The sequence below is a fragment of the Lytechinus pictus genome, chromosome 6 (assembly GCF_037042905.1).
Source record: "Lytechinus pictus isolate F3 Inbred chromosome 6, Lp3.0, whole genome shotgun sequence".
Lineage (NCBI taxonomy): Eukaryota > Metazoa > Echinodermata > Echinoidea > Temnopleuroida > Toxopneustidae > Lytechinus > Lytechinus pictus.
This window is the reverse complement of record NC_087250.1, coordinates 23,850,974-23,865,540: the sequence shown is the minus strand read 5'-3', so window position 1 is coordinate 23,865,540 and position 14,567 is coordinate 23,850,974. Positions and strand designations below refer to the sequence as shown.

Sequence of the window (14,567 nt, the reverse complement as noted above, 5' to 3'; positions counted from 1 at the left end):
CGCATTAAGGGATTCAAGTTCGATGTTGATAGTGGTGTAGGCGTTGGAAGCAGAATGTAAAGTGCCTTTGCTCTAAAACCTCATTTCAATTTGTAAAAAGATTCATCCCATAACTCACTCATTTAATCAAATGATTCATTTAAGATTGTTGCTCTACTGATTTAAAAAAATGGCCCGACACCAATACCGAAATGTCAACACCGAAACTGATATCACCCTGTGTAGTATAATTAAGTGGGTACTACATCAAAGAACAATTGGACCAAATTCACTTTCAAATTCTCAATTCTCCCCACTTCTCTCTCTAGCTCTATTTATCGATCTCTACACCACCCCCTTCTCTCTGCCTACCCCTTTCCCTGCCTCCTCCCCCCCCCCCCCGCCCCTTTATCTCGTCTCTCTCAGCCCCCTTTTTACCTCTCTTGAATGTCAACTTAAAAAATGTTCTTAACTTGTGTTGCCTATTCAGGGCTGTTGCATAAAAGCTACTATTATGGTAACTTTGACATCCAATGGTAAATACCATAGTAACGATGATCAACAGCCAATCAGAATCAAGGATTCCATGCAAGTTACCATTAGATGGCAATAAAACGGGGACCAGGGTCCCGTAACACAAAGGTTAGCAATTAATCGTATGCTTGATTTTTACGATTGATTGTACACTGTAGTCAATGGAATCAATCGTAGAAAAATGCTCTACGATCATTGCTAAGCTTTGTGTTACGGGCCGCTGGTTTGAAATAACCTTAAAGTTAGGCGATTATTCGACTTTAAGTTTGACCCATGCAGATTGTACTGTATGCTTGAATAGAACCCTTTCTGCAAGAGGAGACAGGTTGCTATAAATCAATGAATGACCACTCAATTATCAATATTTTGCACACAATCATTCACACACAGAAAAAATAAATAAAAAATATGACACAAGAAAAGAAAAAAAACAAAGATGGGTCATGAGGAAATAATAGACTGACGAAGACGGCTTTGGAATAAGAAATGATTTATTGAATTTATCCACTTCTTGGCTTTTTCATTTCTTGGCGTTTCATTTTTCTACCAAATGAATTTTGTACAAAACACATAAGTCTATACAGCATGATTGCAGTTTGAAATACAAACACAGATACAGATAAATCTGCCCTAAGTCAACCAACTTGCAAAAATTTAACTTTGCTGTCAAAGGTAATTGCCATGGTAACAATGATCAACAATCAATGATTGTAGAGATAGAATAATAGTAAATTACCATAGTAACATAAAGTTAGAATGATGGTAATTTAAATTGCCACTGTAACACTGGACAAAAAGTGAATTAAAATCAAAGATTTTCTGGCAGTTGCCGCAATGACAGAATTAGAATGATAAAATACAGTATGCAACAGAATCCTTGTTGAATCGATATGAGCCTTGTCTCTTGTCTGCCAGTGGTGTCAGTGGTCACAAATAAAAAGTTCTGAAAAAAGCTGAAGAGTGTTGAAAAAGTCTGAAATAGAAAGAGCTCCCATAGTTTTTGTACAGAGGAAAGCCCAAAATAAGCTGAAATTAAGCTGAAAATCAAAACAAAAAAATCTGAAATCAGCTAAAAATCTAAACTCTCACACCCCTGTGGTATACCCACATCATATTCTACACCAGAATGTGCTTTCTACGGCTGGAAAAAGTTTAGTCTGAATTCAGACTTTCGTCCAACATCATGAATATGTTGATAAATAACTGACCACTTGGCATATAAAACTCAGTTGATTTTCAACTGACTTGCAATTATGATCTATAAAGCTGAATCAGTGATTTAGATTTATCAATGTTACTGCCTTTATCATCATGCAATGTTTTACTGTTTATGAATACAAATTGTACATGCAATCAATTACATTGTACATGTACTGCACCAATATTGAGTTGAATGATATACACTGACAAAACATATTCATAACAGCGATGGCGCCCTGTTTCACAAAACTTGTTATTGCAAGGAGTTTGCTCTCATCCTATCATATGGATACAGTTTAGTAGCTTACAACAATAGTGTGTAACTTGCACTTTATAACAGGTTTTGTTAAATAGGCTCCTGAATATCCTAATGATGTACAAATGAATAACTAGTACCCTGGTTCAACAATACATTATACACATTTCATCCTTTTACACACACTCTCTCTCTCTCCTTTGCTCTCTTTCCAGAGCTGGCAACCTGTAAAGAACATTGCAGTATTTAAAAATTTCAATTTACCGCAGTCTCATTTATATAAAGAAGCTTTAGAAGCTTCATAATGCAGCTGCTCTTATTGTTACTTTGTCAAATAAACACTCTCATATCACTCCCATCTTGAATTCGCTGCACTGGCTCCCTACCAAAAATCAGATTATCTTTAAGATTTTGTTGCTTGCTTTTCATAGTATTCTTGGATCAGCACCACAATACAGTCTTTCATTTATCAATTACAAGAGACCAAGCAGGTCTGTGCGCTCATTCACTTCTGGCCTCCTTGTTATTCCAAAAGTTTCAAAACTTTGGGGGAAAGATCATTTGCTTTTGCATCCCCCACTTTATGGAATAGCCTTCCTGAAGACATAAAAAATGTACATCTGTCGAGACTTTCAAAAATCTTCTAAAAACTTTTTTATTTAACTCTTAGCTCTTTATGCGCCTTGAGCACTCTACAGAGTGGATTTGGCACTTTATAAGACACATTATTATTATTATTAAAATCAGAAAAGATCAATTGTTGATTTTTGTGTTACAAAGCCCCAGTACCATGATGTTCAAGGAAAGCTATATGTTTGTTCAAAGTATTTTCTAGAAATATTCATACGTTCACTGTTTTCTTGACAATTCAGTATGCTTCTCTTTGTTTTCAATGGACATTGAGCAAATTTCCTAAATGAAAAATGATGACAATGATGCATTTCCATATATTTGAGATTGATTGGATCAATCGTAACTCTTTGTAAGACGGGGCCCTGATCAATCTTAACTCTTTGAAAGATGGGCCCAGGCTTGTATACGCATTTTCAGTTGAAATTGTCATAGGAAAAAATGACATGAAACCAAGCTACTAGAGACTATTGAGTCTCACACAGAGCAACATGAGACTTGCCACCTCTCCAAACTGCAATGGCCACCTAAATCAGAGCCGCCAACCAAAACATGAACATTTCAGTATTTTAAACGCTGAAAATCAGTATTTTGGTGAGGAAATCAGTATTTTCAAAGAAATACCATAGGAAAACACATAAAACTGAACTTAAGATATCAGTAATTTGCATGAAACCAATAGTATTCTTCTCATTCTTCAGTACTAAATACTGAAAATTAGTACTACTTGGTAGCTGTGCTAACTACAGCGCAGAATGACTTGCAGCGCAACCCTGGGCAAGAGAACGCATAGGGAAAAAAAAAAAAAAAATTATTATTATTATTATAACACTTACTGTTACCATACACAAATATGTACATGTGAGTCAGCAAAAATGACACTTTCTCCATATAACCTAAGCAAATACAGGCATATGTATGTGTTTTGCTGATGAACAGGAGGTTGTATATACTGATGTACAGGAGGTTGTATGTACAGTTACCATACATAAATAATTATGTGAGTCAGCAAACATCATTTACACCACATACCCTGAACAAACATCCACTTTTAACTCTTGTCCAATATCAAAGTCTGAACTTTATTTCCTGATGGACCCTGATTCCGAGGTTCCTCTTAAAGTCCAGAGCAACGCAGAGTTCAAAGAGCATCCAATTGCTTGATGATCGCTTCCCGGTCTCGGAGCGCTTTGGCAGCGGCATCTCGTTCCTTCTTGGTCGGCGAACGTTTCTTTTGTTTGGCAGCCATAATTCGGCGGTAGTAGTCAATGCACTGTGGGAAGATGAGAAGTCAGCATTAACATTATTACATATCAAGTTTTATCTATGATAAGCCACGGTAATCCACTCAGAAACTGTCCCTTACAGGCATTTTTTTTTGGGGGGGGGGAAGGGGGTGGGGGGCTCTTTTTATAACCTAATGCCTTAATCTGCAACACCAAATGAGTTGAATGGGGATTTTCTGGGGATCTTTTTTCTATTTTCAAGGGCTAAGGCAATCGGGGTGGCCATGGCCGTGCACAGCATGGGGGGGGGGACAATGAGGCAGATGCCCCCTCAAGAAATTTTGAAAACTTACATTTTTATACTGAAAACTTTCCTCAAATTCACCAAAAGTATGCACAAAATCCTTCAATTTCAGTTAACCAAATGCAAAAGCACCCAAATGACAAGCTCGGTCACTTCACTCCTTGGCGTTGAGTTCTTTTTTCGAAAAAGTTGACACGTACTGCTTCCCCAGCAAAAATTTTCTGCGTACAGCCATGAGGTGACTCTTGCCTTGAATGGAAGGACATCTATTCAACGGCCCAGGATGTGTAGCCTCTTTGCAACATCTTTGGCAAGGCAGATGTCATACGGAGTCCAAGTCAGAGTGTTGTTGATGATGGCAAATATCTTTTAAGTCTACTCACCTCATTGTCGGCAGCACGTAGCTTCTGTCGGAGTTCCTGTCGCTTTATCTCCTCTTTGGCAAGTTTGACCAGGCGTTGTTTCTGAGAGCGGTTGTGGGCGTAGAGAGCTTTCAGTTCTTCTTGTCTCTTCTGAAGCTCAAGCAAGACTTCATCCTCCTCCCCCATGATCATTGGGTCGTCCATATCAAGCAGTCCTGTGGATGGGATGTAAAGCAGTAGGATATTGTAACAATAACGCCACCCACTCAAGATACTGGGTGAGGGCCCCATTGGAAATAAACATTGATTTTCATGGGCTATCCTGTCTAGGTATTTTGATACTTTCAACTGTATATCCGATTAATAAAATAAATCAATCATTCAACCACTTCATAATGTTATTGCAAATACAGATTTCTTGTTGTTTCTGTGAGCAGTTATGACTTAATATCATTACTCTCATCACCATTATCACCAAATTTTTTTATCATCATCACCATCATCCTCATCATCCTCGCCATCGTCATCAACAACATCACAACCACCATCAACATCATCATTTCATTTCATTTCATGGTTTATTTATTTCCAGTAAAACAATCATACACATACTGCAGCTAAAAAGCTGATATGTATGTATTTACAAAGGTATAACAATTGCATATGTAGCATAAAAACAATAATGTAATAATGATCAAACTAATGGTACATTAAGAAAAATCCAGTATACAAAATGAAACTATAATGAAAATATGCATCATGAACATCATCACCATCAACACCACCATAATCACCATCACCACCAAAACCATCATCAGTAGATTTATTATTAATATCATTAATTGTCAGTTTCTCACCTTGAGCCAGGAGTTCCTCCTTTATTCTAGCTTCAAGCGCCTTGGTGTGTGGGACAGTGAACGGTCGGTTTCCATTCTTAGGAGAAGTCGCCGTACCCCCATCAGTGATCGTTCCATTCTCCTCCTGTAATATAGAAACAATGGACACAAAAATGCAAACTGCCAATTAATATACACCCATTCTTTCTTCTTTTTGTTTGGTCACATGATCACATCCCACAATAAACCATCATAGTATTAGTCTAACTGACAGATGCTAAAGTGATGATTGGACCAAGTGGCAAATTGACGAAATTGACAGTAGACCAAGTGGGTTTTACCGATGACGGTGTTAAGGCGACCGCACACCTTACGACTGGTCTGCGACCCGATTTTGGAACAAATCGCATTTTGCTCATTTTCTGAAGATGTGAATGGAACATATCATTTTATTTAAGGTTAAAATTAATTGAAATAATAATATTATAACAATTTTGAAAGATTGAAAGTCCTTGGTAAAGTCCAAATTAATTTCAATTAGTTATCGTAGCCAATCGTACGACTGCTATAACGTCATTACGACTAGATATTAAATTCGCTTTTATTCTGAGAAGGATGATATCATAGTCACGAATTTTATCATAGGTATTCGTACGATGATTTAGAACATTACACAGTAAGATATTCCAAGTCTCAATTTTAGCATCAAATTCTATTACATTTTATTCTGAAATCGGGTCGCAGACCAATCGTAAGGTGTGCGGTGGCCTTTAGACAATTTGAGAATGAGACGATCTACTACTACACCAAGTGAAAATAAACTGAAGAGGTGAGTTTGTCATGAAATAATGGAGAGAAAGAAATCAAGCGAAATAAGTGTCTATTTCACTATCCTACATTTCATTATTACTTTGAAAAGGTAAACTTCCTACCAAGACACTCGCGAAGTAATATTCCACCTGAACATTGCGAATCGGAACCTACCTAGTGCCGAGTCCGTAGTCAAACATACGATTGCGATTGATCTGATCAATCGCAACTATGGAAAGCCAGTAAAGTCAACGTATAAAATGCACATTTGTTCAAAAAAATTCTAGATATGAATGTATATCCATTAATTCATTGATTTCTTGACAATTTAGTGTGTTCTCCTTTGTTTACAAGAGACATTTTGCGAATTCCCCTAGGAAAAAATTATGACCCTGATGGATTTCCATAGTCATAGAGTTTCGATTGATTGGATCAATCATAACTCTTTGTAAGACGAGGCCCAGATCCTGACTGTCAGGACCAGTTTGATTTTGTCAGAACGGTTGTACAAAAAATAAATGAACAATATAACTGCTTTAGAACTTGAAATCCAAGAAATATGATTGTTTATGATAGAATTTTCAAATGATATCACATTTCAAACTTTAAATGAAACAAATTCAAACTATGGAAAGACCATTTGAGCAGAATATTTTCTTGCTTGAATTCATCAGCCTCTAAGGTTATAATATGGTCCCACTCGTTGCAGGCTGCCATATATGTTAACAACTTTGCCCCTCCCCCTTTGATTGTAGAATTTTTGGGCTTACCTTAGTGGTATCCATGAGGAACTCCTCTTCCAAAGGACACATGATATTCTCTTCAACCAAAGCTGAGATGAGACGCTGGGTCAGGGTACCAAATGGACAGCAGTCATCGTCAGGTCTACAAACAAACGAAACAATAGTTTATGACAATCAATTATTCCAAGGTCTAGGGGCTGTTTCATAAAGCTGTTTGTAAGTTAAGAGTGACTTTAAGAACGACTGGTGATCCTTTTTTACACTCTAAATAATCACCAATCAACATATAACGGTGAATATCATTTACCACAAGAAAGGGTCACCAATCCTTCTTAAAGTCACTCTTATGAACAGCTGTATGAAACGACTGAAATTCGATTCCATACAAATGTCAGAATTCGAAGCATTTTACTCAGTATTCTGCCAAAGTAAAATGTTTTTGCTATTCAAAGGCCATGTTTCACAAAGTATATTGCTTAAATCCAAGTTAGCCCCCTACCTGGCATAAGTCTGGCTTGCATGCAGTGTACAGTCTTACATACGCACAGACAACCTTGCTCCATGCTATGCACAGGTATGTACACACCTGTGCATAGCATGGTTGATATAAAACGACAAAACAGCAATTCTGCTGCGCATGACTGATTTGACAAGTGGAAATTTTAGTCACACTTACATATGTGTAAACACCCCCTAGTTCTTTATCCATCAGGGGCCTGTCTTACAAAGAGCTGCGATTGATCCAATCAATCGCAAGCCAGCAGAGTCAACATATAAAATGCATGTTTGTTCAAAAAAAATTATAGATATGTTTATCCATAACTTCATTGATTTCTTGACAATTTGGTGTGTTCTTCTTTGTTTACAAAGGATATTTTGCAAATTTCCTGTCGAAAAAAATTACGACATGGATTTCCATAGTTAGGATTGATTGGATCAATTGTAACTCTTTGTAAGATGGAGCCATGATGGATTGATCTTAAATCAAGTTTCAAACTTGAAAGCAAAGGGAAAATAGTAATTATGACTGATTGTAACAGTTCTAATCCCATTTGTTTCTGAAACTAAATACTGCTGTTCATACATAATAATAGGAATTTATATAGTGCCATCTATCTAAAAATAATCTATTCCGAGGCGCATTGTTTATTATTATCATTACCATTCCCCCGGCTTTAGCTCGAGCTGCCTTTCAGCGCTCAGTGCATTCAAAGAATTATTCCTGCCGGGTTCCCATTTACGTCACCTGGGTTGAGTGCAGCACAATGTGGATAAATTTCTTGCAGAAGGAAATTACGCTATGGCTGGGATTCGAATCCACGACCCTCTGATTCAAAGTCAGAAGACTAATCCACTGGACCACAATGCATCACATGTTTAACCCAGAGTCCAATCTGAACCCCAGAAACACAAAGCTTAGTGCTTGATCATACGATTGATTTCTATACTTCATTACATTGGTCATTATGTGCAATCAAGCATAAAATCATCCACACAATCGACAGCTTAGCTTTGTGAAACCAGGACCGAATAATTCTACAAACCTGTCAGCTTTCTTCAGCATGGACTTTGCTTCTTTGGAGTTTGGTGAAGGTCCTTTCTTTTTGTCTGTGATTCTACCACCTATATAGGACAAGCAACAAACAAAACAAAATAATTGGACACCAGTCTTAGGATATAATTAACGCTACCACCATTACTCGTTTATTCTTGTCTGTGATTCTACCACCAATATCAGACAATAACGAAACAAACAAAAGATTTGATCACCAGTCTATGAATGGTGATGGTCCTTTCTTCTTGTCTGTGATTCTACCACCTACATAGGACAATTACAAGACAAAACAAAAGAATTGATCACCAGTCTATTTTTGTGATGGTCCTTTCTTCTTGTCTGTGATTCTACCACCTACATAGGACAATTACAAGACAAAACAAAAGAATTGATCACCAGTCTATTTTTGTGATGGTCCTTTCTTCTTGTCTGTGATTCTACCACCTACATAGGACAATTACAAGACAAAACAAAAGAATTGATCACCAGTCTACAAATGGTGATGTTCGTTTATTTGTGTCTATAATTCTCACTCCTACATTGATCAATACTTTTGATATTGCAAGATTAAGTAAGTTACTATTCCTAACAACAATAAAAATATTGATCAATAGTCAATAGGGTGTTGAAAGAAACTTGCAATTGATCGCAAGTCAATTTTAGGCCACATGATAAATCAGGGTTCCCAGCTTTTCAAGAAAACAAAATTCCCTGATTTTTCCCTGATGAAGTTAAAAAATTCCCTGATAATTATTCAAACCCATTCCCATTTTCGCATATTTTCTAAGTTGTTGCAGTGAATTGCATGTATTTTCAGTATAAAAAGAATAATGTAAAACTAATTAGTAAATACTAAAAATTACCATAACCAGTCATTCAATGGATGTTGTTTTGATATGTAACAAAATAAAACAGAGTCTGACTTGACTACCGTGCTTTTGACTTTTGGGCCGATCATAATTCCCTGATTTTTTCTCATTTTTCCCTGATTGGAGGTATTTTTTAAAATCAAATTCCCTGATTTTTCACTGACAGGAAAAAAGTAAAATAATTTTCCCTGATTTCCCTGATGGGCTGGGAACCCTGTAAATTCATTATTTTTCAAATTTAAAACTGATCTTCTTCTTGCATCAACAAGTATTATTGATTGAATGCAAATATTTTCTTGCAGAACCCCTTAAGAATATAATTCATGTTACCTGCTACACTCAAAATGATCAATAATTTTAATATCATTGCATGACTGACTAGTTAAAAGTACATGTACATATCAACAACAAAAATAGAAGATCAATAGTCTTAGAACTACTAAACCAAAAATCAAAAATAATTCAGACATTCAATAAGGCTACCTGTCAATAGCTTTTTGCAGTTTAATTCCCGCTGCAAGGACTGTATGTGTACATATATATACATGTATCTTAGAAACTGCATCATGTGCCAGATTCATTGTGGGTTGATTCTGGCTGCAGTTTCATTATAATTTCTCTTTTGATTTTCAATCCTGTCCCTAAGTCAGGGAAGCAATCTCCTTAACTGGTGCCCTGAACTGGTTTGAAGGGAAACCGGTTCAAAACAGTAGATGAAAACGGGGGCCCATCTTACAAAGAGTTGCGTATGACCTGATCAATCGCAACTATGGAAAGCCAGCAAAGCCAACATATAAAAGGCATGTTTGCTCAAAAAATTTTCTAGATATGAATGTATATCCATAAATTCATTGATTTCTTGTCAGTTTGGTATGTTCTCCTTTGTTTACAAAGGACATTTTGCACATTTCCTGTAGAAAAAATTATGACACTGATGGATTTCCATAGAATTACGATTGATTGGATCGATGGTAACCCTTTGTAAGACGGGGCCCGGGTCTCCTTCTCTCTTTAAAAAGCAAAATATTGACTACCTTCTCGCTGCTCTTCCAGTAAATCTTCATGCGCCCATCGCACAGAGTAGTGCTTCCCTAGCGATGGGACCTTGAAGTATTCTGACTCCTCCTCCCCGCTTTTGATCAGTTCATCCAGTACCTTCAGATCTTCATTGGTGATGTCGGCGCAGTATGGCTCCACGGACGCCCAGAACCGATCGATGGTGTCGTTGCGAGGCATGCGAGGGGGTGCGGCGTCGGCAAGCGGATCATCGGTAAACTCATACTCCTGTAGTTGGTGCAAGTCCAAGGGGGAAATGGTTGAAAGGTGGCACATTAATAGGTGAAGAAAATACAAGATTTCTACTGTATAGTATTTCAAAGCCTGAATTTTCTTCTTTCCTGTTAAGTTGTTAACTTTAACATAACAATAATAATAGGGATTTGCTTAGCGCCATCTATCTAGAAATAATCTATTCTGAGGCACATTGTTATTATTATTATTACCTCGGGGTTAGCTCGAGCTGCCTTTCAGTGCTCATGCTTTCAAGGAATTAATCTTTCACCTATGTGAATATTACCCATTTACTCAGTTACTAAGCAAGATGTATACCATACATAAGCAAGCATACAGTCAGTCAGTAGATTTGGCGTCTTTGGTGAAGCATTCACTAGATTTTGAGCTCTGAAATCATATGCCCAATCCTTACCTATGCTTGCCACCCCCCCTGGTCCAGCTACATGCTCACAGATTCAGTTTCAAAATTTTATTAGAAAAACATAAATTTGGGGGCTTTAAAAACTTCTCACCTGAACTATGTTGACCCTCTCTCCCTCCCTACTCAGCTCTGTATTTGACCTGGGCCCCATTACTCAAAGATTCGCAATTAATCGCTAAATAAAATGGCCTATCAAGATCATCGTTGCATGCGCATTTTGCTCAGTAGACTGGCGTGGAACCAATCAGAAATGCCTTTTCAAATTAGAGATTAATCGCTAGCCTTTGTGATACGGGGCCAAGACACCCAATAGACATCATCATTTTTCTCCCTTGCCTAACTGTATCTGCTCTATAAATATTAATATCATGATCAGTATCATCAAAATATGATATTTATCATCATCATCATCATAATTATTATACTCACATGCATACTCTTTGCCTTTGGTCTATTAGAACCGCCCCCTGGGGTGGCGGTACTTCCTCCCTTTCCGCTCGACTCTTTCATCTTTTTGGGTGGCTTCTCCGACTTCTCCTCAGTTCTTCCTCGTTTGCCTGAAGGTGTCCCACTCCCAGTTGTACTGTCCTCTTTCTTATCCTGTGAGAAAAGGTTATTCACCTCAAATAAAAGGGTAAATTGCAGGGATGCTACTTTTAATTGATAAACAAAGCCAATTTGTACAGAAAGAAGAGTTTTCCATGCTGAAAATAAGTTTGTTAAGTCTACAACCACTTTTGGTCTCATCCCAGCTGGCCTACAACCAGTTCGTCTAATGTTTTGCTTAGTCTAACTGCCACATACTTCCCCCCAAAGAGTATTTGAATATATCTTACCGGTTTGTTGCCTTTCTTTTCTTTCTTGACTTCTTGAAGATCCGCCATGCTTTGGACCTCCTGTTGAATCTGGCGGATCCTTCTCGTTACCGCTGCTAACATGGTTTCTAGCTCCAGCTGGAGACAGTCAAGCTCCTCTAAACTAATGGCTCCATTCTCTTCCTCTTTGTCAACCACTGTATAAACAAAAATTCAAAAATAATAATAAATCTTGCTGGAACTGAAGGATTGTCTCTGAACAATACTCACATGATTTCTAGCTCCAACTTTTTTTTGCAATTCACGTAGGGAATAGTTCCCTTTGCGACAGCTGTCGCAAAGGGAAGTCACATCCAAGAGCATAACTATTTTCTTTGCATGGTCAGCCTCCCACCACCTTCAAAACCATTTTGCTGCCCCCGCAAATCAGTACATATGAAAATGGAAGTGCTTTTACAGGACTGATAAAACACAGCAAGACTTTATAATAATAATAATTCAATATTTATATAGCGCCTATCAAAATTTCTCTAAGCGCTTTACATCACAAAACCTAACTACTTAACTTATCAACTTAACTACCTTAACATCCCAACGTAACTACCTATACATATCTAAAATACCAACTTAACTACGGACATATTAACTGTAAAAAAATCATACTATTTACGGAAGAGATATGTCTTAAGTGCTACTTTATAGCTGTAACTCATTCAACAGTGAATCTGGGTAACCTCATTTTGTATATTTTGACATGCAAATCAACAGGCAATTGATTAGGCCTAGTTGAAATATCTTGTTTTTGAAAAAGCAAAGTTTACTTGTCTGGAATTTATGGCAATCATACATGTACACTATCAGTACCAGAATTTCATTACATTTTTTTCTGTGATTGGAGAAATAAGAATTGAATGCTTGCCAGTAGAAGCGCATGACCAATATTGGAGACTGTCTCCCATGAGGTAGATTATCTCCAATATCAGAGACTTTTGTAAAGAATTTGGGTATCCGATTTCATGAATTGTACAATTATCGGCCGATGCAAGTATTTTACGATTCCCGATATTTACCGGCCGATGCTTGATTTACCATGTTTAACATTTAAGTTTTGTATTTTTTTTTTTTTTTGCTGAACGTTATAAATAAGTTTTTTACCTTACATAATTTCTTTTGAAGAAAATGTTTTCATGTTGTTTAATTATGAGAAAGCATAAGGGGTCAGAGAGATAGTGCCGCCCATTTCGATATTTAAAAAAAATTAATGGAAATGGTGTGGGGATAGGACGGAGGGAGAATAAAAGAAAACATATTAAAAAAATATTTGGGCCTACATTACCCCCGGAGAAGTTAAAATGACATCCGTTTTGGGTCGTCTTGCCATGCAAAAAGACGACCTGAAATTGATGACAACTAGCCCCCATATAAAAAAATAACTTGGCGCCACAGATAAAATGCATCAGTGTGCAACACCAAAAAATGTTTAAAGGTGATATGTCAGTGTGGCTTGCCGTAAACGCATTTTCTCTCAATGCCGACGGTGGCGGGCGGTGTGCAAAGAAGATCATGCCTACGTAGGACATGTCTGGAGGTAACCCAGAGAGCTCCCGCCCGCGTAGCGGGCGGGAGCCCAGAAGCTTACCGTGTATTTGACCATATTCACCGGACTAGGGTGATTTATGGTCTAAATATTTCTCCAAATGAATTGTGAAAACAGAAAGTATACAATTACCACGATTATAAGGATGAAGGTCTAACGAGTGGCAGTTTCCTGACATCTGGGCACAGACTGGAACCTCAAAAAAACGAAAAGTTCTCTCCTCTACCCCCGTTTCGATCGGCCATTTTGTTACGATTTTTAACAAAAATGGCCGATCGAAACGGGGGTAGAAGGAGAGAACTTTTCGTTTTTTTGAGGTTCCAGTCTGTGCCCAGATGTCAGGAAACTGCCACTCGTTAGACCTTCATCCATATAATCGTGGTAATTGTATACTTTCTGTTTTCACAATTCATTTGGAGAAATATTTAGACCATAAATCACCCTAGTCCGGTGAATATGGTCAAATACACGGTAAGCTTCTGGGCTCCCGCCCGCTACGCGGGCGGGAGCTCTCTGGAGTCTGGGTTAGTCTGGAGGTGTCTTTCCAAGGACCATTCTTCGTATCGCCCAAATCGGCTTTGTGAAACAGTTGAGCGATATCTCGTTCTTACGTAGAATGGTTCTACGAAAGACCCTTTCATGCAACAGGCCCCAGGCTACGACGAACGGCTAGCTATCTCTTTCTTGGCCGAGCACCCATCAGCATCTGCACCCGTGCCGCGCCCCGGCCGGACGCCCGGAGTGAGGGCCGGGCTCGGCTTTTCGCTCAGCGCTGAGCTGAGCAGCTGATTTGTCCTTCGCAATTACTCACCCGCATTATACCTAGGGCATGACTTTTTATGATCAATATGAGCTAGCTCTGGAAATTGAAATGGCAGCTCCTTAATTTCAGCCATCATCCGTCTCCTTTGGGTGAAATCTTCAATGAAAGTGGCAAGTTTCCCGAACAATGAAGACGCTAGATGCAGCATCCTCTCGCCTCATAATGGAGTGAATTAAGCAATAGATTTCCGGCGTCAACGCGATCGTTGCCAATTTAAAATTATCGTTAAAGTAATGTCGAATCACGTACTACACTTAATTTTTTCAGCTGATTTTTTATAATTCTGTTTTTATTGAAAAAAATCATGAAAATCA

General features: G+C 37.9%; 1 protein-coding gene across 2 annotated transcripts; it reads right to left on the bottom strand.

Annotated features, from left to right (window-relative positions):
- Positions 1 to 2,149: 2,149 nt before the first annotated feature.
- On the bottom strand, positions 2,150 to 14,426 carry LOC129263082 (transcriptional adapter 3-like). Of its 2 annotated transcripts, none has more exons than XM_064101250.1 (9): positions 14,242 to 14,426; positions 11,855 to 12,030; positions 11,448 to 11,639; positions 10,339 to 10,588; positions 8,425 to 8,503; positions 6,908 to 7,022; positions 5,349 to 5,472; positions 4,513 to 4,706; positions 2,150 to 3,872 (listed from the first exon to the last, which is right to left on the bottom strand). In XM_064101250.1, the coding sequence occupies exons 1-9, from the start codon at positions 14,399 to 14,401 to the stop codon at positions 3,741 to 3,743; spliced, it is 1,422 nt and encodes a 473-aa protein (XP_063957320.1). In that variant the 5' UTR covers positions 14,402 to 14,426; the 3' UTR covers positions 2,150 to 3,740. The 2 variants fall into 2 exon arrangements, with proteins under 2 accessions (XP_063957320.1, XP_063957321.1); XM_064101251.1 differs by having other exon boundaries at positions 11,448 to 11,618.
- Positions 14,427 to 14,567: the final 141 nt, after the last annotated feature.

What these genes read in the sequence shown, in the direction of transcription:
- LOC129263082 (XM_064101250.1), bottom strand. Translation starts at nt 14,401, where the DNA reads ATGCTGCATCTAGCGTCTTCATTGTTCGGGAAACTTGCCACTTTCATT. An exon ending in ATGCTGAAGAAAGCTGACAG is followed by an intron (nt 7,023 to 8,424) that starts GTTTGTAGAATT and finishes GTTTGTTTGTAG; the next exon opens with ACCTGACGATGACTGCTGTC. An exon ending in TCCTCATGGATACCACTAAG is followed by an intron (nt 5,473 to 6,907) that starts GTAAGCCCAAAA and finishes TCTATATTACAG; the next exon opens with GAGGAGAATGGAACGATCAC.